Source organism: Staurois parvus, unplaced genomic scaffold (assembly GCF_062004578.1).
Source record: "Staurois parvus isolate SC_StPar_1 unplaced genomic scaffold, SC_StPar_1.0 ptg000132l, whole genome shotgun sequence".
Lineage (NCBI taxonomy): Eukaryota > Metazoa > Chordata > Amphibia > Anura > Ranidae > Staurois > Staurois parvus.
Window position 1 is genome coordinate 1,986,731 of NW_028317928.1, and position 25,343 is coordinate 2,012,073.

A 25,343-nucleotide genomic window follows, 5' to 3' on the forward strand; every position below is an offset into this window, starting at 1 on the left:
TGAGGGGATCGAGGGCCCTGCTCTTTCGAGCATACAATCTAGGAGGGAGGGGGTGGTGGCACAGGAGGAGATAGCTGTGGGGGATGGAATGGTAGGAAGAGTGGAGGAGGTCGGCAAGTTAGCAGGGGGTGGGGTAGGCTTCCCTGAAGAGATGGGTTTTCAGGGTGCGCCTAAAGGAGAGGAGAGTAGGTGATAATCTGATGGGTTGGGGCAGGGAGTTCCAGAGGATGGGTGACACCCTGGAGAAGTCCTGGAGGCGGGCATGGGAGGAGGAGACCAGGGAACTAGAGAGAAGGAGGTCTTGTGAGGAGCGGAGTGTGCGTGCTGGGCGGTACTTGGATATTAGGTCAGTGATGTAGTTCGGGGCAGTATGGTGGACAGCTTTGTACGTCAGCGTTAGGATTTTGAATTTGATCCGTTGCGCAATCGGAAGCCAGTGGAGGGATTGGCAGAGGGGGGTGGCGGAGACAGAGCGGTTGGAAAGGTGAATGAGTCTGGCAGCCGTATTCAGGATGGACTGAAGCGGGGATAGCCAGCGGCGAGGCAGGCCAGTGAGGAGGGAGTTGCAGTAGTCGAGTCGTGATATGATGAGGGAGTGGATGAGCTGTTTAGTGGTTTCTGGGGTTAGGAACGTGCGGATTTTGGCGATGTTGCGGAGGTGGAGTCTGCACGAGTTTGTTAAAGATTGGACTTGGGGCTGGAAGGATAGGTTGGAGTCCAGAATGACACCCAGTACTCTGGCCTGCAGGGTGGGTTTGATGGTAGCGTTGTTGGATGTGACGGAGAAATCAATGGGGGGTGGTGTCCGGGCTGGGGGGAAGACAAGAAACTCGGTTTTGGAGAGGTTCAATTTAAGGAAGTGGAGTGACATCCAGTCTGATATGTCGCTCAGTAGGTGTGTGATTCGGGCTGAGACCAAGGGGGTGAGGTGGGGGGTTGAGAGATAGATTTGTGTGTCATCGGCATAGAGGTGGTAGTTGAAGCCGTGAGAGTGTATGAGTTGGCCAAGGGAGGAGGTATAGATGGAGAAGAGAAGGGGCCCGAGGACAGAGCCTTGAGGGACCCCAACAGAGAGGGGGAGTGAGGGGGAGGTGGTAGCATTATAGGTAACGCTGAAGGAGCGTTGTGACAGGTAGGATGAGAGCCAGGAGAGAGCAGAATCTCTGAGGCCGAGGGAGTGTAGTTTTTTGAGGAGGAGGGGGTGGTCGACTGTGTCGAAGGCCGCAGAGAGGTCAAGGAGTAGGAGCACTGAATAGTGGCCATTAGCTTTGGCGGTTAGCAGGTCGTTGGAGAGTTTGAGTAAGGCAGTTTCGGTGGAGTGTAGGGGACGGAAGCCGGACTGTAGGGGATCGAGGAGGTTGTTGTCGTTGAGGTGAGAGCATAGGCGGGTGTAGACTAGGCGCTCGAGGAGTTTAGATGTAAATGGGAGCAGGGAGATGGGTCTGAGGTTCATTGGTACCCTTGTTCTGCAGATCCCCCGCTCATTGGTACCGTAGTTCTGCAGATCCCCCACTCATTGGTACCGTAGTTCAGCAGAACTGCAGCTTATTAGTATCCTTGTTCTGCAGATCCCCCGCTCATTGGTACCCTTGTTCTGCAGATCCCCAGCATATTTTACCCTTGTTCAGCAGCTCCCCCGCTCATTGGTAACCTTGTTCTGCAGATCCCCCGCTCATTGGTACCCTTGTTCTGCAGATCCCCAACATATTTGTACCCTTTTTCAGCAGATCCCCCCGCTCATTGGTACCATAGTTCAGCAAAACTGCAGCTTATTAGTATCCTTATTCTGCAGATCCCTCACTCATTGGTACCCTTGCTCAGCAGATCCCCCGCTCATTGGTACCTTCGTTCAGCAGATCCCCCGCTCATTGGTACTCTTATTCTACAGAACCCCAGCATATTTGTACCCTTGTTTAGCAGATCCCCCACTCATTGGTACCCTTGTTCTGCAGATCCCCCGCTCATTGGTATCCTTGTTCTGCAGATCCCCTGCTCATTGGTACCTTCGTTCAGCAGATCCCCCGCTCATTAATACCTTTGTTCAGCAGATCCCCCGCTCATTGGTACCCTTATTCTGCAGATCCCCAGCATATTTGTACCCTTGTTTAGCAGATCCCCCACTCATTGGTACCCTTGTTCTGCAGATCCCCCACTCATTGGTACCCTTGTTCAGCAGATCACCAGCATATTTGTACTCTTGTTCAGCAAATCCCCAGCATATTTGTACCCTTGTTCAGCAGATCCCTCGCTCATTGGTACTGTAGTTCAGCAGAACTGCAGCTTATTAGTATCCTTGTTCTGCAGATCCCTCGCTCATTGGTACCCTTGTTCAGCAGATCCCCCGCTCATTGGTACCCTTGTTCAGCATATCCCCCGCTCATTGGTAACCTTGTTCTGCAGATCCCCCACTCATTGGTACCCTTGTTCTGCAGATCCCCAGCATATTTGTACCCTTGTTCAGCAGATCCCCCGCTCATTGGTAACCTTGTTCTGCAGATCCCCTGCTCATTGGTACCCTTGTTCTGCAGATCCCCAGCTTATTTGTACCCTTGTTCAGCAGATCCCCCGCTCATTGGTACCGTAGTTCAGCAGAACTGCAGCTTATTAGTATCCTTGTTCTGCAGATCCCCCGCTCATTGGTACCCTTGTTCTGCAGATCCCCAGCATATTGGTACCCTTGTTCTGCAGATCCCCAGCTTATTTGTACCTTTGTTCAGCAGATCCCCCGCTCATTGGTAACCTTGTTCTGCAGATCCCCTGCTCATTGGTACCCTTGTTCTGCAGATCCCCAACATATTTGTACCCTTTTTCAGCAGATCCCCCCGCTCATTGGTACCGTAGTTCAGCAGAACTGCAGCTTATTAGTATCTTTGTTCTGCAGATCCCTCCCTCATTGGTACCCTTGTTCAGCAGATCCCCTCTCATTGATACCCTTGTTCAGCAGATCCCCCGTTCATTGGTACCTTCGTTCAGCAGATCCCCCGCTCATTAATACCTTTGTTCAGCAGATCCCCCGCTCAACGGTACCCTTATTCTGCAGATCCCCAGCATATTTGTACCCTTGTTTAGCAGATTCCCCACTCATTGGTACCCTTGTTCTGCAGATCCCCCGCTCATTGGTACCCTTGTTCAGCAGATCCTCCGCTCATTGGTACCCTTGTTCAGCAGATCCCCAGCTCATTGGTACCCTTGTTCAGCAGATCACCAGCATATTTGTACCCTTGTTCAGCAAATCCCCAGCATATTTGTACCCTTGTTCTGCAGATCCCTCGCTCATTGTTACCGTAGTTCAGCAGAACTGCAGCTTATTAGTATCCTTGTTCTGCAGATCCCTCGCTCATTGGTACCCTTGTTCAGCAGATCCCCCGCTCATTGGTACTCTTGTTCAGCAGATCCCCTGCTCATTGGTACCCTTGTTCAGCAGATCCCCCGCTCATTGGTACTCTTGTTCACAAGATCACCTGCTCAATAGTACTCCCAGCTATGCTGATCCCCTGATTTGCTGATCCTCCTCTCTCTCTGGTCCCTGCTCACTTCCCGCTATATTGCTCCCACACTGCACACCACATGTGACGTTGCTATTTTCTCCTGCTTCAGTCCCCCAGCTCTGCTGATCCTCTGCCGCTCAGTTCTCTCTCCAGTTCCCATTCATCTTCTGCTATAGCATTCCATGTCTGCTATGGACTCCGCTCACCTTCCTGCTGCTCCATTCTGCACACCAGATGCGATGTCTGCACCAAACATTCCCAGAATATATATACAAATGAACCAGAAGTGACTGCTGTTGTCATACAATATCAGAAACACTCATCAGAAAAGTGTCATGGAAAGCCTTCCCAGAATAATGGCGGCTGTTATAGCCATAAAGCGGAGGGGGGGGGGGGGCTTAGTGGCAATATGTCTATGATTTGGAATGGGATGTCTAAAAAGCTCATCTAGGTGATATGGTCAAGTGTCCATAAACCAAATGTAATATATATTACACTGCTTCTAAAAGCATAACCTGTTATCCAGTGCAAAGGGAGATCGAATACACAGACAGAATAGCCTTTTATGTAATATATATCAATTTTGCATTTATTTCCAATATATTATTTTCCTCACTAGTATACATATTTTGAAATTACAGGTCTGAAGTGATTCTATTAGCTCTACATCTGGGAGGAAAGGTTCGCTTGTTGGTTTCCCAGTGCTTGCTGGGATATCTCATTCCTGCAATAAAGACAGGGGGCACAGTTGTAGATGAGGGTGCAGTTTTCTGCGTATGTTTGATGCTGGAGTGTGAAGCAGCAGTTGAACACAGCAGTGTGTTGGATGCTGGAGTGTGAAGCAGCAGTTGAACACAACAATTTGTGTTTGATGCTGGAGTGTGAAGCAGCAGTTGAACACAGCAGTGTGTTTGATGCTGGAGTGTGAAGCAGCAATTGAACACAGCAGTGTGTTTGATGCTGGAGTGTGAAGCAGCAATTGAACACAGCAGTGTGTTTGATGCTGGACTGTGAAGCAGCAGTTGAACACAGCAGTGTGTTTGATGCTGGAGTGTGAAGCAGCAGTGTGTTTGATGCTGGACTGTGAAGCAGCAGTTGAACACAGCAGTGTGTTTGATGCTGGAGTGTGAAGCAGCAGTGTGTTTGATGCTGGAGTGTGAAGCAGCAGTGTGTTTGATGCTGGAGTGTGAAGCAGCAGTGTGTTTGATGCTGGAGTGTGAAGCAGCAGTGTGTTTGATGCTGGAGTGTGAAGCAGCAGTGTGTTTGATGCTGGAGTGTGAAGCAGCAGTTGAACACAGCAGTGTGTTTGATGCTGGAGTGTGAAGCAGCAGTGTGTTTGATGCTGGAGTGTGAAGCAGCAGTGTGTTTGATGCTGGAGTGTGAAGCAGCAGTGTGTTTGATGCTGGACTGTGAAGCAGCAGTTGAACACAGCAGTGTGTTTGATGCTGGAGTGTGAAGCAGCAGTGTGTTTGATGCTGGAGTGTGAAGCAGCAGTGTGTTTGATGCTGGAGTGTGAAGCAGCAGTTGAACACAGCAGTGTGTTTGATGCTGGAGTGTGAAGCAGCAGTTGAACACAGCCGCCTGATCATGTCCTCTCTGCTTTTTCACAGGTAAATGCTGCTGTTTCATCTCCACCCTAAACTGTGTGCCTGCAAAGCATTGACTTTTTGTAAAACTCAGGATAATTTGTCTATATCTTTTTGTCTGTTTGTGGCGATTGATTCTCACCTCCTTTGCCATTCTGTGATCAGAGAATCTTTTACGACTGTGGCCTATTGCCGGCCATAGATGGTTCGAAAATCGGCCGATTTTTGGTCTGGAAGATTAATCAGCCAATTTTCGCACTGTTAGTGGGTTAATTCGTCGGGCAGTTTTCGCATTTTTTCCACTTTTGGATTATCGGTCATGTTGGAAAATTTGTGGAAAACAACCGATTTTCGCGTCAATGATGTTCAAATCGTACTATTGTTTTTATGAAAACAAATATGCGCATGAGCTGTGACCTGGAAGGAACAGAAGTTTTGCCTCTTATATAGGGTGAACTTTATGACTTGGTCAGCCGATTTTTGTAATCATTGGTGGTAACGTCGGTTTAACGAACGACCGATTTTTCTTTTATCGGACGAAAAAACGTGGTTTTCGAGCCGTCTGTGGCTGGTCTGTCTTTGAGCAACATCCCCCCAATTCATGTGATCCTTATCAGTTCCTAATTGGGGTGGAGAAGAGTTGCTTAATCAGTGGAGAGAGAGTCTTCCTTTTAAAGTGTCTTTGAGGGCGTCATGGGAAGAACACTGGTCCTTTAAAATACCTGATTGGAAAACACCTCAAAAACTGTAGTAAACTGCAAAAAAAAAATCCAGAAAAATGGTCCCCTGCAGTAAAATAGCATAATATGCATAATAATAATATGCATCACATACCAGCACATCATGAAAGACTTAACCTAGAACAGGGGTAGGCAACCTGCGGCTCTCTAGCTGTTGCAGGACTACAAGTTCCACCATGCCTCTGCAAGTCATAGCTGTAACTGTCAGTTTTGTAATGTTGCAATGCCTCATGGGAAATGTAGTTCCACAACAGCTAGAGAGCCACAGGTTGCCTAGAACGAAGCCCTCCAGCGACACGCTGTCACTGCTGACAGGGCATCCATCTGGGTTTGCGGGCTTTGGCCGTTTGACTGGCTGAGCTGCGAGGACGTTGAGTTATGCGCGGGAGTCATGGCCGTGGTGCGCCGTCTGTCAACAGCACAGTGCACAAGCACCGGTGACATCACCGGCTGATACTATAGAAAAAAAAAATCGCCTAAACAGTGCACATTTAGGAGATAAGTACAAGAAAACAGTAGGGACTTTACTACCACTTTAAGCTGCATGTAAGAGTCTCACGGACAGTGTCTGTGACTACAGGTGGAACACTCAAAACATCCCGATGAGAATTATGACCCAAATAGCTCATTGTAGTATCCAAGACATACACATAGGAATCCAGGGGATGACTCAGCCCAACAGACTCCAACTCAGCTATTCCTTTGAAAGGTAAAACTGTGTGCGTTAAAGGCATACTTCACCTTTATTAAAAAATTGCAGGTAAAGGGTGTCTCTTGTTAAGACAAACTCTTCCTCCCTGACCAAAGTTAGATAAAGTCCCTGCTATAGGTATAGATCACTTACCTACCTACTGAAGCCCAACTGAAAAACTTCCATAGGTTGTGTAACCCCATCCTACCTAGTTGCTAGGATGTTGCTAAGAGACTCCCAGCTGTTACTGCTCACCTCCATCATCACAGGAGTGAGCTCTCAAATGCTGAGTTCAGAGCTACTGTATCAGTGGAAAGAGCAAGTGAGGGGGTGATAATCAGAAAAGAAGCTTGCTCCTGTGATGGTGGAGGTGAACAGTAAACGTGGATGTGTTCCTTGTCAGCTGGATAAGGGAGATGTCACTCTCTCACTGGCAACTTCACATTCTACAGCATTTTCTCGCTGATCCAGGTAGCAAAGGAGGGACACATACAAAACAGGTGAAGGTTTGCCCTGCACATTTAGCGATCTTGTTGCTTGCAAGTTCTTGCACGTGACAGGAAAACAAGTGTGACATTGGTCTATTTTTGATCTTTGGGCTGGGACAATGTAACAATCAGCCTTGAATCCTCACCCTGTGTTGGCCCACAGCACTGCAGCTTCTGGCAGTTGTGGCTGCAATCTTTCTTGGTCTACCTGTACTTGGCTTGGTATCAAGGGATCCCCAAACCTTCCACTTCTTAATAGGTGATTTAACAGTACTGATTGGCATATTCAAGGCTTTGGACATCTTTTTATGCCCTTTTCCATCTTTATAAAGTTCCATTACCTTTTTACGCAGGACTTTTAACAGTTCTTTTCTGATCCCCATGGCTCAGTATCTAGCCTAGTCAGTGCTTCCACATAAGAGCTGACAACCTCATTGACTATTTATACACTGACACTAATTGCAATTTAAAAAGGAGAGAGATGTGGGAAATTAACCTCTAATTGGCATTGTAACCTGTGTGTGTCACCTTGTGTGTCTGTACCAAGTCCAAACATTCCAGGGGAGAGAAACTTCTGATCCGGGCCATTCGGTGATTTATGTTATCGTTATGATTTAAAAAGGAGCCAAACAACTTTTCGATAATAAATGGCTTCATATGATCATCATCCTTTAATAAAAGAGCATTTTTTGTTATGATCAGTCATATTTTCAATATCAATGCCAACATTTCACAATTTCTGCCAGGGGGTGCAAACTTTTGAGCACAACTGTATATAAAGGTACGTCTGTCTCTGACTTTTGTCTGTTTATACCTTGGATCATTCCTGTGTATTACTTGGACTTTGTGTATCCTGATCATAGGCCTCTCACATCTGTTTTGGTCTGTCATTGCTCTGTTTGCCCATCTAAGTAGATTTTCTTTAGATGTAGATTAACCACTTGCCTTCCAGAGGACTTCCCCCCCCCCTTCCTGACCAGGACATTTTTTGCGATATGGCGCTGCATTACTTTAACTGACCATTGCGCGGCCAAGCAATGCTGCACTAAAATGAAATGTACATCTTTTTTTTCCCCACAAATAGAGCTTTCTTTTGGTGGTATTTGATCGCCTGTGTGGTTTTTATTTTTTGCGCTATAAACAAAAAAATACAGAGAATTTTGAGAAAAAAAACAATATTTTTGACATTAAACATGTCCAGTAAAAAAAGTAAAAAAAATTAAATGTCATCAAAAATTTAGGCCAAAATGTGTTATGCTCCATGTCTTTGCTAAAAAAAAAATCCCAATACGTGTAAATTAATTGGTTGACTAGTAATGGTGGTGATCAGCGACTTATAGCGGGACTGCGGCGGGCATTCTGACACTGGGGGGGAACTGACTGGTGTTACTGGTACAATAATATTTTATTTAGTAGTTGTAACAAGATACAAGTTAAGCAATAAGGTCCCTCGCAGGGGACCATTGTGGAAACAAAAGAGATGAGAACAATTAAGTAAACAAACTAGCCCATCACAAACAGTTTCCTCACAAAGAGGTATGAACATCCAATGGATGACGCCTGAAGCGCATCAACATGTAATAGAGGGAGTAGTAAACTTGGGGGGGGGGGGTGGTAAGGATGAGGAAGGGAAAGGAGAAGAGGCAGCGGGATAAGAAAAAGTAGATAGAAAGACAAGGTCAGAAGGAGAGAAAAAGTGCCTGTGAGCAGAAGCCTCCCCAAATGGATTGGGATACCCAGACTGGATGAGGGTAGAGTTGGGGTGAGCATAAGACTTTTGAGTGGAAATCATGAAGTATGCTTGACATTTTCTCGTGGACCATGAGCGTGGTCAAGATGTTCCTCATTTCGGCAAAGCTGACAGTGGGCTTCTTCCAAGCCCTAGTAATGGCATGCTCTGCCACTATGAAGAGGTGTGTGGCCAATTTTTGCTGACGGGACAGAAGGCCAGGAAGCGGGCAATGGAGAAACGCATGTTGGAGGGTCTCTTAGGAAGGTAGAATAAAACAGGGATGAGAGGAGGATATAAACCCAGGACCAGAAGCCCACCAAACAAGGGCAGACCACCATTATATGGATCTCATCTTCACATAGGCCACAGCCCTTAAATCATCTATCACCACATGACGAGCTCACGTTTGCTATGCGAGCTGGGACCCTGTACCATCGGAGGAGAAATTTGTATGCTGCCTCCATGGTGGTCATGTTGAACAAAAATATGGCTACAGCAGGCCAGGCCCTGTTCCAATCTTCTAGATCTACATAAGTTGTGAGATCACGTTCCCACTTAAATGTAAGGGTGAGGGCAGGGGGAATTACCCACGGATAGATGGGCGTTGATTGAGAAAATGATTCCGCAGGTGCCAAGGGAGTTCTGACAAATGTGCTCAAAGACCGTTTTCTGAAATGGGAAGGAGGAATTGTGGCGAAGAGGGGAGATCCAGTGTCGGAGCTGAAGATATCGGTAAAATTCAGCTGGAGGGGCCTCGTGGGTCTCACAAATGGAGGCCCAAGAAGGAAAGGAGTTGTAGTTTAAGAAGTGGCATACATGAGAACATCCATGGGTGGGCCACCAGGCAAAAGCGTGGGGTTGGTCCACACCCAGGGGGGACAGAGGGTTGGTCAGAAGGGGAAGAAAAGGGAGAAAGGGGGACATCAAATTAGCCAAGTAACGTACCGAGTCCTAAAGGCATAGGCTGTGGGTCATAAGGGGACTAAGAGGGGAGGGTCAGGAAGAGGGAGGAAGCCAGAGAAGGGCCGAAACTGGGATAGGGGCACAATTGGGGATTTCCATTAGTACCCACAGGGGAATGTCCTAGGTAGCATGCAACATTGCTGACTTGGAGTCACTGACATCCCCAGTGACACCAATACAGTGATCAGTGCTAATAAAAAGCACTGACACTGTACTAATGACACTGGGCAGGAAGGGGTTAACATGTGGGGCGATCAAAGGGTTAACTGTGTGCTGTTTCACAATGTGCTGTGTGAGTGTTTTCAACTGTAAGCACACTGCTTTGTATGGCTCTGCTATCCAGAGCCAAACAAAGCAGAGTGCAGGAGCTGACATGGGAGAGATCTGTGTTGTTTATAGACAGGTCTCTCCCCCGTCGGAGATACTCAGCAATCACCGGGTGCCGGCGAGTAATCACCGTCCGGGACCCGGTGATTGACAGCCGATGCCACGAATGGTGGCATGGGTAGGGACTACCCGGGACTGCAAAATCACGTATGTATACGTGATTTTGTGCACCGATGCCACCATGTAGCCATTTCTGCTATAGGGCAGTGCGGAAGCGGTTAATTAGTAGGACACAAAAGTGATAAACATGGAGTAAGTGAAAGATTAACCATGACTTTTTGTATCTGATGCCCTTTTCACTGAAATTGATGGAAAGGCATTAAAATGAGTGTCAATATGAATTGAAATGTGTTTCTGTTGATTTCAACAGAAAACACATCAGAAAAGAGTGCAAGGCTTTGAATCAATGCTCAGAAAATTTGGAAAATGGTTCACAGAAAAAAAACAATTTTGGTAGTGGTGCCGAAAAATTATCGGCTGAAAATAGATTTATCTGTGGTTTGCTGATAGGAAAAAAAAATAGGTGCCAATAATTAACTAAATCACGTTCCATTGACTTCAATGCAAAAATACCTCTAATTAAGATTTTTAATTTTATCTACATTTCATTTTATTTTCTGCCCAATTTTTGTGTGTTACTTTCAATAAAAGTTATTTTACGTTACTGGATTGCATTTTTAAAATTCATGTTCATTTAAATTCATGATATTAACCCCTTCGTGCCGGTGCCTCCCGGCCCTTTAAGAGTTTCAGAAGCCGGGAGGTGTGGCGGGGTTTAGGGTCATGTGAGCGCCATGACGCGCCGTCACGGCGGTCACATGATCGGGAAAGGTCCCAATCGATAGAGCAGATCGGGGACCTTTCCCTGAGTTCCGGACATGTGTACTGGGAGCGTGCAGGACGCGTGCTCTCGGCACATATGTCCTTTTTTAATAGAACGCAAATGTGCGGCCGCTCGGCGTCTAGGCCTAGGCGCTGGGAGGTCGCACATTTGCGTTCGGCCGGCGTGAAGAGGTTAATTAAAAAGTCAAATATAATACAGTTATATATGAAAAACACCTTTTTTCGTAAAACTTTTGTTATCGGCCAAGTGCATCCTGAATTTCTGGTTTTGTTCCTGAATTTCGCACCATTACAATCTGGGGTAAAAAAAATGGCTGTGGCACTGTATGTGTTTATGTTGTACCACATATTTAAGTGGCAGGGATGGGAAAATTTCTACTGCAGAAACATTCTATATCTCAACGAATTCAAATCTTAATGGAAGAAAGAATTACACACAGGGAGTTGGATTGTTATTGATATCTGCAGCCTTTAAGGTGACCATTTTAAAGTGTTAGTAAACCCTGGACCCTGCATTCACTATATCTGCTCTCCTCGTACCCTGCATTCACTATATCTGGCTTACCCGGACCCTGCATTCACTATATCCGGTATCCCCGAACCCTGCATTCACTATATCCGGTATCCCCAAACCCTGCATTCACTATATCCGGTCTCCCCGGACCCTGCATTCACTATATCTGCTCTCCCCAGACCCTGCATTCACTATATCTGCCCTCCCCAGACCCTGCATTCACTATATCCGCTCTCCCCGGATCCTGCATTCACTATATCCGCTCTCCCCGGACCCTGCATTCACTATATCTGCTCTCCCCAGACCCTGCATTCACTATATCCGCTCTCCCCGGACCCCGCAATCACTATATCTGGTCTCCCTGGACCCTGCATTCACTATATCCGCTCTCCCCGGACCCCGCATTCACTATATCTGGTCTCCCTGGACCCTGCATTCACTATATCCGCTCTCCCTGAACCTTGCATTCACTATATCTGCTCTCCCCGGACCCTGCATTCACCATATCTGGTCTCCACGGACCCTGCATTCACTATATCTGGTTCCCAGGACCCTGCATTCACTATATCTGGTATCCCCGAACCCTACACTCACTGTATCCGCTCTCCCCGGACCCCGCATTCACTATATCTGCTCTCCCTGGAATCTGCATTCACTATATCTGCTCTCCCCGGAATCTGCATTCACCATATCCGGTCTCCCCGGACACTGCATTCACCATATCCGGTCTCCCCGGACACTGCATTCACCATATCCGGTCTCCCCGGACCCTGCATTCACCATATCCGGTCTCCCTGGACCCTGCATTCACTATATCTGGGCTCCCTGGACCCTACATTCACTATATCCACTCTCCCCGGACCCTGCATTCACTATATCTGGTCTCCCCGGACCCTGCATTCACTATATCGGGTCTCCCACAGTACACAGAACATGTAAATGAAATTATTTTAGTAAATATAAACTGCTAAATACCTTTCCCATCAGCAGTTAGAGCAGTCTTGTGACTTCTTTCAGTGCCTACCCAAGCACTGGTTAAAGCTTGTAGGAGGAGTTTTCTCTAGGAGAATGCAGAACCCCTCTGTCTGGGCAGTGCTGATTGGCTCTGTGCTGATCACATGCACCCTCCCAAGAAAAAAAAAAACCTTTCTAGCAATGCACACCAAATTGAGCATGTGCAATGTCTCCACATGATATGTCTTATCAGGAGATAAGAGGGGAACACTGGAAGAAGGGGAGGATCAGAGAAGTCAGGATCAAACATCCTTTTTACACAATGCAGAGGATTAACCCCATAGGTTCCACAGTGAGTATACCAAGCATGCTTTACTGCATATACAGACTGATTTTACTGTTGTGGGTTTAGTAACACTTTAAGCTGTCTTGGATATGACTTCTCTTTACCAGCAGGAGATATGGTGAAGCTATGAAAGTCACTCCTGAACATTACACTGATTGTTGTTCTTTGAAAAATCACACCAAAACCACAATAAAAATTGTAGGTTTCTGCTGCCTTGGCAGCTATTCAACCTGTTGGGCTATAAACTCAAATCAAACTGCATATCTGCCAAAAAAAAACATAAAAACAAAAAACACAAAGGGAATGAATATAGTTAAGGGTGTGTCTTTAAAATTAAAAATTCTTGACTTTTATAAAAGGCAAATAGGTACAGGAAATGTTAGCTGCCACATGCTGAACCAAGAACCTCTTGCCCCTTGTGGAAACTCATATGTGATGTAAGAGATGTTTTTCTTGTAAACCTTTTCCCACATGCCGAACACGAGAATGGCTTCTCTCCCGTGTGTGATCTCTGGTGTGTGGTGAGGCTTCCTTTCCGGGTAAAAGATTTCCCACACTCAGAACAGGAAAATGGGCGATCGCTCAGGTGAATTATTTGGTGTGCAACCAGACTTGGCCTTTTGGTGAAGCTCTTCCCACACTCTGAACATGAGAATGGCCTCTCACCGGTGTGAGTCCTCTGATGTAACATAAGAGTTACTCTTTGGCTAAAACTCCTCCCGCATTCGGTACAGAAAAATGGTTTCTCCGCCGTGTGCGTTCTCTGATGTAACGTGAGTTGTTGCCTCTGGGTAAAACATTTCCCGCACTCAGAACACACGTACGGCCTGACAGAGGTGTGAATCCTCTGGTGTGCAATAAGACTTCCACTTTGGGAAAAACGCTTCCCACACTCTGAGCAGGAAAAAGGCTTCTCCCCCGTGTGAACTCTTTCGTGTATCTCAAGGAGCGACTTTTGACTAAAACATTTTCCGCATTCAGGACAGGGAAGGGCCTTCTGAGATCTGTGATACCTCTGGTGTTTAGCGAACTTTGACTTCTGCCTAAAGGTCTTCCCGCACTCCAAACAGGAATACGGCTTCTCATCTGGGTGAGATCTCTGGTGTACGACGAGTTTGTCTCTCGAGGTAAAACCTTTCCCACACTCAGAACAGGGAAACATTTTAGGTGACTGATCAGGAAGACATTTTGTGTGAGAAGTTGGATTAACAGGATTTTTTTCTGAAGGTCGGTTAGATGTAATATGGTTATCCTCTGCTTCATCTTTTTTGGAGCACTGACTTGAGTCATCCCTTTGGTATTGTCCATCTGGAGAAAAAAAAAATGACGTGTAATAGGGATGATAAATAAGAAGTGTTCTGAATTCAACCCACTGTGTAACGGCAAATGCTGAGTGCAATAACTAAAAGCAAGTCATATACACGCACACAATCAACATGCAGTCACACACAGGTACTTTTAACCAGCATTTACACCATTACATATTCTACGCATGTGAAAGACCCTCTACCCAATGAATACCTGCCCTGGCACATCATAGCATTCAATCGGCACTCCAAGAAATAACAGAATCCAACTGCAATATTCTTGCACTGTCAAAACCTCCACTTTTATTATCACATGAAACACAGGACGACATGTCTTATAGTCATCACAATCTGCATAACAACACACACCAATAATAATGTGAGCATTACAGCATGAAATACACACATCATTTGACAGCGTCACAGCATAGAATTAATATATTTCCAAAGCTATGGGAAGACGGGAAGGAACAAATCCCATTGGAACCAAACTGCCCAGGGGGTCACAGGGAAGCTGTAAGCACGGCCAACCGAGGAGCCCATATAGCCTTGGCAAGAATCCCAGCGTCAGAGCGTCCTCTGACAACTAGGGAGCTTCCTAATCGATCCGACTTTTAAACCATTTTTCTGGAAGCTTTCCAATAGTGGGTGGGCACCACACCTACCATAGGAGGAGCTAGCAGAAAGGTTCCGCGAGGATAACAAAGTCACGTTCAACTACCATACTGATTCCATATTGTTAACTGAAAAGTCACACTTTTGCTTTAGTTCAACTTCTTATCTACCCTGAACTTCTCCTCATCTACCCTAGACTTAAGGATTTCTAACTTCTCAAACAAGTAGACATCTTTAACTACTTGCCAACCGCAGATAGCCGAATGACGGCTACACTGCGGCCGGCTAGTTCTAGGAGGGCATCATTTGATGTCCTCCCAGAATGCGCTCTCCTGCGCGCCCCCGGCGGCACGTTTCTGCCGATCTCCATGATCGCTGTGTCCTACAGACACAGCTGATCACGTGATGTGGTAAAAGGCCAATCACAGCGGCCTTTTACCACGTGATCAGCCGTGTCCAATGACACGCTGATCACCGGGAAATGCAATTGCCAGATCTCGGCTGCACTTTCCTCACGCTGTCACAGCTTGAGGAAAGTACTGCCGAAAACAGGCAGTTGTCAGAGCAGGGATTGACGCCTATCAGCAGGGCACTGAAGATCAGTGCCCTGATGATCGGTGCCCAGCAGTGCCACCCACCAGTTCTGCCCACATGTGCCACTCAGCAGTGTGCCCACCTGTGCCACTCAGCAGTGCGCCCACCTGTGCCACCCAGCAGTGCGCCCACCTGTGCCCAGAAGTGCCACCTACCTGTGCCCACCCACCTGTGCCTACCAGTGCCACCCACCTGTGCCCAGCAGTGCAGCCCAGCAGTGCTGCCAGTCAGTACACAGCGGTTGTGCCAGTCAGTGCCCAGCAGTTGCGCCAGTCAATGCTTAGCAGTGTCGCCAGTCAATGCCTAGCAGTGCCGCCAGTCAGTGCCACCTATCAGTGCTATCAGTGCCGCCTATCCGTGACACCTCATTAGTGCTGCCTATCAGTGCCCATCAGTGCCACCTCATCAACGCACATCAGTGAAGGAGAAAAATTACCTGTTTGAAAAATGTTATAATAGAAACAAAGAAACTTTTTTGTTTCAAATTTTTTTGAACTTTTTTTGTTTATAGCACAAAACGTAAAGCGCCCAGCGGCGATTAAATACCACCAAAAGAAAGCTCTATTTGTGAGAAAAAAATGATACAAATTTCATATGGGTACAATCTTACATGATCGCGCAATTGTTAATCAAAGTGCGACAGCGCTGAAAGCTGAAAATTGGCCTGATAAAGAAGGGGGTATAAGTGCTCGGTAGGCAAGGGGTTAAACAGATTTTTATCTTCTAATGTGACATTACTAGATGTCATAAACACGTTCATTTCCACAAACAAGTTATTTTCTTACTCTAAGCAGAATATCTTGTGACTCTGTTCCTTTGGCTTAGAGAAATTACATTATTATTATTATTATTATACAGGATTTATATAGCGCCAACAGTTTGCTCAGCGCTTTACATTATAGTGGGAGACAATACAGCAACAATACAGTTCAATACAAGAGGGATTTGAGGGCCCGTCTCCTTGGAGCTTACAATCTAGGAGGGAGGGGTGAATGGTACAGTAGGTAGTAACTGTGGGGAATGGAGTGGTTGGAAGAGTAGAGGATTCCAGAATTAGCAGAGGGCGGGATAGGCTTCCCTGAAGAGATAGGTTTTCAGAGATCGCCTAAGGCAAGTAGAGTAGGCGATAGTCTGATAGATTGGGGTAGGAAGTTCCAGAGGATGGGAGACGCCCTGGAGAAGTCTTGGAGACGAGCATGGGAGGAGGAGAAAAGGGAGCTAGAGAGTAGGAGGTCTTGCGAGGAGCAGAGAGTACGGTTTGGGTGATATTTAGAGACAAGATCGGTTATGTAAATTGGGGCAGTGTTGTGGACGGCTTTATATGTTATTGTTAATGTTTTGAATTTTATCCGTTGGGCAACTGGGAGCCAGTGGAGGGATTGGCAGAGAGGGGTGGCGGATACAGAAAGGTAAGTGAGGTGGATGAGTCTGGCAGCAGCGTTCATTATAGACTGGAGGGGGGATAACCTGCGATGAGGTCGGCCAATGAGGATTGAGTTACAATAGTCGAGGCGTGATATAACAAGGGAGTAAATAAGTTGCTTAGTGGTTTCCAGGGTTAGGAACGGTCGTATCTTGGAGATGTTGCGGAGGTAAAGTCTGCATGATTTTGTCAGCGATTGGATCTGGGGCTGGAAGGACAGATGGGAGTCTAGGATTACACCTAGTACCCTGGCATGAGGGGATGGACTGAGGATGGTGTTACCGATATTTATGGAGAAGTCAGGGGAGGTGGCACGGGCTGGGGGGAAAACTAGGAGCTCAGTTTTGGAAAGGTTGAGTTTGAGGAAGTGGAGTAACATCCATGCCGATATGTCACTTAGTAGGCTAGCGAAGCGGGTGGAAACTGAAGGTGTGAGGTGAGGGGTAGACAGATAGATTTGCGTGTCATCAGCATAGAGATGGTAATTGAAGCCGTGAGAGTTTATCAAGTGACCAAGGGAGGAGGTGTAGATGGAGAAGAAAAGGGGTCCAAGGACAGAACCTTGAGGGACCCCTACAGAGAGAGGGAGTGAAGAGGAGGTGGCAGCGTTATAGGTAACACTGAAGGAGCGCTGCGATAGATAGAAGGAGAACCAGGAGAGAGCAGAGTCGCTGAGGCCAAAAGAGTGTAGTTTTTTGAGGAGGAGGGGATGGTCAACCATGTCAAAAGCCGCAGAGAGGTTGAGTAGACATCAGTCACCTCTCATGCCCCTGGCATCTGGGCAACAATGCTTTATTGTAAAAATTACCCAAGAAACAAAGGGTCCAAGGCCAACACATTTCATAGGCATTACACCACTGTCATTTTATTTTTGAGTTTGAGGAGTACACAGCTTTCCATTAAATTACCTACCCCAGCCCCTGGAACTTGAGGCATAAACAGCATCGATTTGGAATACATACCCTACCTTCTGGTACTTAGGAATAAATAGCCTGCTGCAGAATAACTTGAGGATACACAGCCTTTCATAGGAATACCTACCCCACCCCCTGCAAGTTGAAGCATACACAGCTTCAAATTAGAATAAATACCCCGCCTCTGCTGAACTTTACAAGTACACACCTTTTAATAGGAAAGCCAACCCTTGCAGAGTACACTGCAACCAACTGGCATACAGATCAGGAACATAGGAATAAATACGCTGCCCATGCAGAAGGAGTACATAGCTTTAAAAACAAACTATCATAACCCTTAGAACTTAAGAACACAGCTTCCAATCAGCATATATTCACGGCCCACACAGAACTTTGGAACAAATACCCGCCCCTGCTGAAGTGTACACACCTTTTAATAGGAAAGCCAACCCTTGCAGAGTGTGCCACATCCAACTGGCATACACATCAGGAACATAGGAATAAATACGCTGCCCATGCAGAACTGAGGAGTACATAGCTTTAAAAACAAACTATCATAACCTTTAGAACTTGAGAAGAACACAGCTTCCTATCAGCATATATTCACGGCCCACACAGAACCTTGGACAAATACCCCACCCCTGCAGAACGTGACTGTATTTGGTGTTTATTACTCACCTGTGCTGACCTCTGGAGGGATTTCCTCCTCCTTACAGAACTCATCATTGCTCTCATCCGTCTCTTCTGCTTCATCTTTGACTAGAACTTTGATCATATCTTCATCCTAAATAAAACACATTGATAAAAAAATCTTATATAAATGAAGACTAAAACAGACTGTTACCACACTAGGACCAAACACACCAATTCCATTATAGAAAGCTGTGATTTTAAAAATTAGTAAAACGGGAAAAAAAAAAAAATCAGACTTTTTATCTATTTTTATTACGAAGCAGGTTTGACTGTTTGGAATTTAAAGCCAAAAACACACTGGGGGGCATTTATAAAGAATGTTGTGGACACTCTATAGGAGTCTGTTGGTCCTCCACACCACAACTGGCAGTGCTTGGGACAAATTCATGTATCAGTCAGAAACAAATATAATCATCTGCTAGAGGAGGCATCCATGATGGTCATTCCTTCTTCAGTGCGGTCACTCCTTGGTCACTATCTGTCACACAGACAAGCGCATAGCCAAGGAGTTTTGTTGTGGGGTGGGGAATTCAGAGAGCCTAGTAGTTCCTCATCAGGTCCATCTTACCTGTAATTGACAACAGACAGCAGCGCTTGGATCCCATAGCCACTCTAGACCAATAGCAACTAAGGAATCCTTCCACTGCCATCCACTGTCAGCCACAGGCTCATTACACCGACTCTTGTTTGATATTAAAGCGGAATTATACTACATCTGAGCACCACAAACAAAAAACCCTATTTAATTCATTTTTAATATTCAAAGCAAACTCACCCATCCATCTATGTCTCTTTTGCTAAGAAATCACTTTGAACCCCCCCCCCTAGGACTTATGGCTGTGGCCATCTTGAGTAAGGGCAGATGATTCATGTAGCATTTACTTCCTGGAATCTATCTACCCTTAGCCCAGGCATATGCAAGAGGGTGTGCTTAGCTGAGAAAACCCCTTCCTCCTCTCCTGAAGGCTCCTGGGATGTATGACATAATTTGCTAGGCATGGAAACCAGGAAGTAACTGAAGAAATGTGAAGAAAAGGTTTAAAAGAAGCAAATTTTAATATACTTTCCTATTCATTTACTAATGCCAGAAGCATAAGGATTAAAAATAGTCAATGTTGATTGAGAGAGTGAAGTTCAAGTTTAACCACTTCCGCGCCACCCTATAGCAGAAATACTGCTACAGGGCGGCATGGGTGTGCAAAATCACGTATGTATACGTGACTTTGCAGTTCTGGGTAGGGGGCACTTGCGAGCCGTGCGCGTGCCCTACCCGCGCTGCCATTGGCGGCCTTGGCTGTCAATCACCTGGTCCCGGCTGGTGATTACTCGCCAGCACCCAGTGATTGCTGAGCATCTCCGACGGGAGAGAGACCTGTGTATAAGCAACACAGATCTCTCCCCTGGCAACTCCTGCACACTACTTTGTATGGCTCTGCATAGTGAAGCACACACACAGCCCCAATAGAGAAACAGCACACAGTTAATCACCCCACATGTTAACCCCTTCCTGCCCAGTGCCATTAGTACAGTGTCAGTCCTTTTTATTAGCACTGATTACTGTATTGGTGTCACTGGGGATGTCAGTGACACCAATCAGTTCCCTCCAGTGTCAGGATGCCCGCCGCAGTCCCGCTATAAGTTGCTGATCGCCACCATTACTAGTAAAAAAAAAAATTCCAGTATATATACTGCCATTTGTAGACGCTATAACGTTCATGTAAACCAATTAATTTACATGTATTGGGATTTTTTTTTAGCAAAGACAAGAAGCAGAATACATTTTGGCCGAAATTTATGACAAATTTAGATTTTTTTTTATTTTCTTATTGGGATATGTCTAATAGCAAAAAGTAAAAAATATTGTTTTTTTTTCTCAAAACTGTCGGTCTTTTTTTGTTTATAGCGCAAAAAATAAAAACCGCACGGTGATCAAATACCACCCAAAAGAAAGCTCTATTTGTGGGGGAAAAAAGTACGTAAATTTCATTTGGGTGCAGCATTGGATGACCGTGCAATTGTTAGTTAAAGTAATGCAGCACCGTAATGAAAAAAATGTCCTGGTCAGGAAGGGGGGTAAATCCTCTGGAGGGCAAGTGATTAATTACCTCCAGTTTTGTTATCTACAAACTAGAGTTATACACCCACATGGAAGAAAAATATATTTGAAATATATTTTAAAAATATTCTTCCCAAATATATTGACATATATTTGAAATGCTACAATTTTGGCCGTATTCTATATACTTCAACATATATTTCAATAAATATATATATATACTGCATCTTGAAATGCATTTAAATTACAAAATATATGAAAAATATTTTTAAAAATACATGTCAAATATACCGTATGTCTTTAAAAATACAAATCTACATTTTTGGAATAAATTTACAAATATCTGTAAAAATATATGTTAAAACGACTTTTTTATATGCTAAAAAAATCTAAAGAATATATTTAAAAAAATAGATATTTTTAAAAATATATTCTTCAGATTTTTTTTAACATATAAAAAAGTCATTTTAACATATACTTTTACATATATTTGTAAATGCATTCCAAAAATGTAGATTTGTATTTTTAAAGACATACAGTATATTTGAAATGTATTTTTAAAAATATTTTTTCAGATATTTTGTAATAAAAACGCATTTAAACATACAGTGTATATATATATATATATATATATATATATATATATTTGTTTTTTAAATATATTGAATATAGCCAAAATTGTAGTATTTCAAATATATGGCAATATATTTGGGACGAATATTTTAAAAATATATTTCAAATATATTTTTCTTCCATATGGGCATATTTGGTATTGGTTTCTTAAAGAGACAATACAACCAGATAGATGTTACAAATAATTTCCTTTTTGACAACAGAGTGGGGAGAATTCAGTAAAGTAGGTACATGCTATATTTCTTGCACCTCAGCAGTTTTCTGTATTCTCAGTGTGTAAAAGGATAAAAAAGGGAAATGTGCATGTATTCCAGAGATGTGCTAAATGTGTTTTTTCCTATTTTGTCTTGACATATGCTTTAATAGGAAAAAATTCTTGCATAAAAAATTTGGATTTAGCTCAACACCTGGTTGAGGGGTTAAGCTAAATCCAATTTTTTATGCAATAATTTTTTGGAATACATTTTTGTGGTATCCTCCCCTCCCCTTTGTTACATAATTATTAAAATTGGTGCCTGGTAGGATCAGTACATTTTTATTATTTTCTATATGCTTTAATAGTCTCAGTTCCATCTACCTGAGGGATCTCCTGAAGTTCCTCTGTGGAATCCCAGGAATACAGAGGATGGGGACATCTCTCTGGTGTATTTCTGTTGCCGGATCCAACTGCAGGCAATGCATGTATCATGTTAGTAAAAGTGTAAAGCTATAATGCTCTATGACTTCAGTTGTCATTTGTCTGCTCAAACAACCTAAGGAATTGACCAAACCGCAACAATTCAACAGACATAGTAAACTATTACAGAGACAAAAGGATATATGTTAGTGGACACCACCACTTGTGTTAGGTAACAGAAAGTCCACAACTGCTCAAAATATCGAACTGTTCTGTACAATGTGGATGTATACAAGTTCGTCCGAAAGCACATACTGAACCTTGAAGTCAATGGGCTATAGCAGTTAACGGAATTCCTAAATAAGGCTGCAGTGAGCATCAGTTAAAGAAAAAACCTAAAATATATTGAATAACTCAAGCGCTAACTATGGTGAAATAAAAACAAAAAAATTACAAATAAATGCTGTAGCCGCTAGTGCACAAACCCATGTCTCAGTGGGGCAAATTATACAATCATAATGTGAAGTGAACAATTGCTGTGCTATATAAAACAATGATACAAACCATTATATAACCAAAAAACAAAGTGAAGAAATAAATATATATTAGAAGAAAATATAGTAAAAAAAATATAGATGTATAAATATATATATATATATATATATATATATATATATATATGTAACAAAAACCACACAAGAATAAAAATTAAGATTATTTTAAGTGTGAATCAAATAAAAGTCAATCAAAAAATCAAGTTCAGTCAATAAAGTGTTCATTCAGTGAACTCTCCTTTGGATAAAGAACAATATGTGCATCTGTCATCAATTCCCATGCACAGATATCCTCCACCATGTATCTGCTCCCCTCACGCAGTGTGACCGCACATTATACAATGTTACGGTCTAACTGCACTTTTGGTCCCATATGGACTCAGAAGATCAGCTTGCTGAATGAAGACTCCAAAGTAAGCTTCCTCCTGATAAGCGTCTTTGTATCAGCCATATTCCTCATTAAAAAGAACTCAACATTATTATTATTATACAGTATTTATAAAGCGCCAATAATTCGCTCAGCGCTGTACATTACAAAGGGGGACAGAACAATAACAATACAATACAATGCAAAACATGAGGGGATCGAGGTCTTTCGAGCTTACAATCTAGGAGGGAGGGGATGGTGGCACAGGAGGAGAAAGCTGTGGGGGATGGAGTGGTAGGAAGAGTGGAGAAGGTCGGCAAGTTAGCAGTGGGTGTGGTAGGCTTCCCTGAAGAGGTGGGTTTTCAGGGTGCGCCTAAAGGAGAGGAGAGAAGGTGATAATCTGATGGGTTGGGGCAGGGAGTTCCAAAGGATGGGTGACACCCTGGAGAAGTCCTGGAGGCGGGCGTGGGAGGAGGAGACCAGGGAACTAGAGAGAAGGAGGTCTTGTGAGGAGCGGAGTGTGCGTGTTGGGTGGTACTTGGATATTAGGTCGGTGATGTAGTTCGGGGCAGTATGGTGGTGCTTTATCCTTTTAAACCTTTATCCATCAATTAAAACATAAGAAATACACTCACGTTCCGGAGGTCTATTTTGCACCAGATATGATGAAGATCCAGTGATGTACTGATTAAACACAAGATGGCAGAATCATCTCAACAGCAGAGTCCTGCACATGTTCACAACAGACACCATGCGTAATGTGATGCAAAGCATAGCACGGGCCCACTCAATGAATGCTATTGCCTGCTGTAATGTCGTTCCAAGAGCCGTTTGTAAAGTACTACAAGCCGCTGTCCCAATAAATGGCAACGCCGTGACTCCTCCCCAACACGGTTCGTCACTAGTCACGTGACTTTATCAAGGGGATACAATTGGACAGTCCGAAAAATCAATAAATTTTTTTTGTTATCCAAAGGAGGGTCCACTGAATGAACACTTTATTGATTGAACTTGATTTTTTGATTGACTTTTATTTGATTCATACTTAAAATATTCTTGATTTTTATTTTTGTGTGTGGTTTTTATTTTATTTATATATATATATATATATATATATATATATATATATATATATATTTACTACAATTTTTTCTTCTAATATATATTTATTTCTTCACTTTTTTTGGTTATATAATGGTTTGTACCATTGTTTTATGTAGCGCAGCATTTTTTCACATTATGATTATAAAAAAAAAAAAACCTGTAGTTTTTATGGTGTTACTAATCCCAGGGCCCTGCATTGACTATCCACTCTCCCCGGACCCTGCATTCACTATATCCGCTCTCCCCGGACCCTACATTCACTACATCCGCGCTCCCCACACCCTGCATTAACTATATCCGCTCTCCCCGCACCCTGCATTCACTATATCTGCTCTCCCCGCACCCTGCATTCACTATATCCGCTCTTCCCGGACCTCCCTGGGAGAGCGGATATAGTGAATGCAGGGTCCGGGGAGAGTAGATATAGTGAATGCAGGGTCCTGGGTTTAGTAACACTTTAATCATCAGCTAAGAGGCACCATACTTCTCTGAAAAACACGCAGAACCTACATCAACTACCTAGTTTTACTGGATACTTCGAAAGGCCATTTTGGACCTGCTCTCACATACCATGAAATTATTTGATGTCAATCTTTTTGTTTTATATCTTTTCTATTGGCTCTTGATTTCTCTGCATATATATTTGATACTGAAATCTTCAATAACAATTAATAAAGTTACAAAATATGTCACCTAAATGCCATTTATTTCCCAAACGTTCCACTTTAAAGCGGAGCTCCACCCAAAAGGGGAAGTTCTGTTTTAATGCTTTGTCCCACGCTCCCCATTAAGGATTGGCACCTTTGGGGAGTCGGTACCCACTCCCACTTCTGCTGCGATTGCCTAAGCAATCGGAAATGGAAGTTGTCCTCCCCCTCTCCCTCCCCGCAGTCTTGTGGGACACGTGACAGATCCCTGAAGACTACGGGGCCACTCACAAAGCACAGCGCTTCTCGCGCATGCGCAGTGGGCACCCACCTGTGAAGCCGCAAGCTGTCACAGTCAGGTGTCCACACTCAAGATTCTGGTACCAGGGAAAGAAGACAGATGGTGAAACCAGCCGTGGTGAGGACACCGCTGGACCGAGGGACAGGTAAGTGACTGTATTTTAAAAGTCAGCAGCTACAGTTTTTGTAGCTGCTGACTTTTTTTTTTTCCAGGTGGAACTCTGCTTTAAGGATGTGAGGATAAATGTTCTTTTCCACCACAGAATTTCCAGACCAGCAATGACATTCGGTCCCTATAGTCATGGTCCCCTAGCACAGTCCATGCCAAACTTCAAAGGAGGAAAAAAGGAACCGCTCAACATATAAAAGCCTCAGAGTCATTTAATTTCATCTTCCAACACACAGACTGATCCACTGGGTATGCGAGCCTTAAACACTCAGAGGGTGCAAGCTCCTGACTGAATGAAATGCATTAGAGGATTGGCATACCTGATTGATCTGTCCATGTGTTGGAAGATGCAATAAAATTGTTCTGAGGCTTTTATATGGTGCGTGGTTCCACTTTAAGGCGAGGTTCACACCTATGCAGTTTGCGTTTGATCTGTTTCTGCAGTGCAATTTGTGTTTTTGCACATACGTTTTTGATGCTTTTTTTTCCTGTTGCTAGGCAGATTTAAAATGCAAAACACATCAAAAACACACTATATGCTTTTTTACAGCTTTTCCATTGAAGTCTAAAGAACCATAAAAGCAACTTTTTGCGTTTAAAATAGTCCCTGACCCTTTCC

General features: G+C 44.2%; 1 protein-coding gene across 1 annotated transcript in view; it reads right to left on the bottom strand.

Moving 5' to 3' along the window:
• Nucleotides 1-7,627: 7,627 nt before the first annotated feature.
• The window catches only part of LOC149466138 (uncharacterized), a 29,263-nt gene continuing 11,547 nt past the window's right edge, over nt 7,628-25,343 (bottom strand). Inside the window, exons 7-9 of the mRNA XM_089672839.1 lie at nt 21,545-21,633; nt 18,264-18,369; nt 7,628-14,040 (exon numbers count right to left, since the gene is read on the bottom strand). Coding sequence (XP_089528965.1) covers nt 13,112-14,040; nt 18,264-18,369; nt 21,545-21,633 — 1,124 coding nt within the window. The 3' untranslated portion in view covers nt 7,628-13,111. The remainder of the gene's footprint in view (nt 14,041-18,263; nt 18,370-21,544; nt 21,634-25,343) is intronic.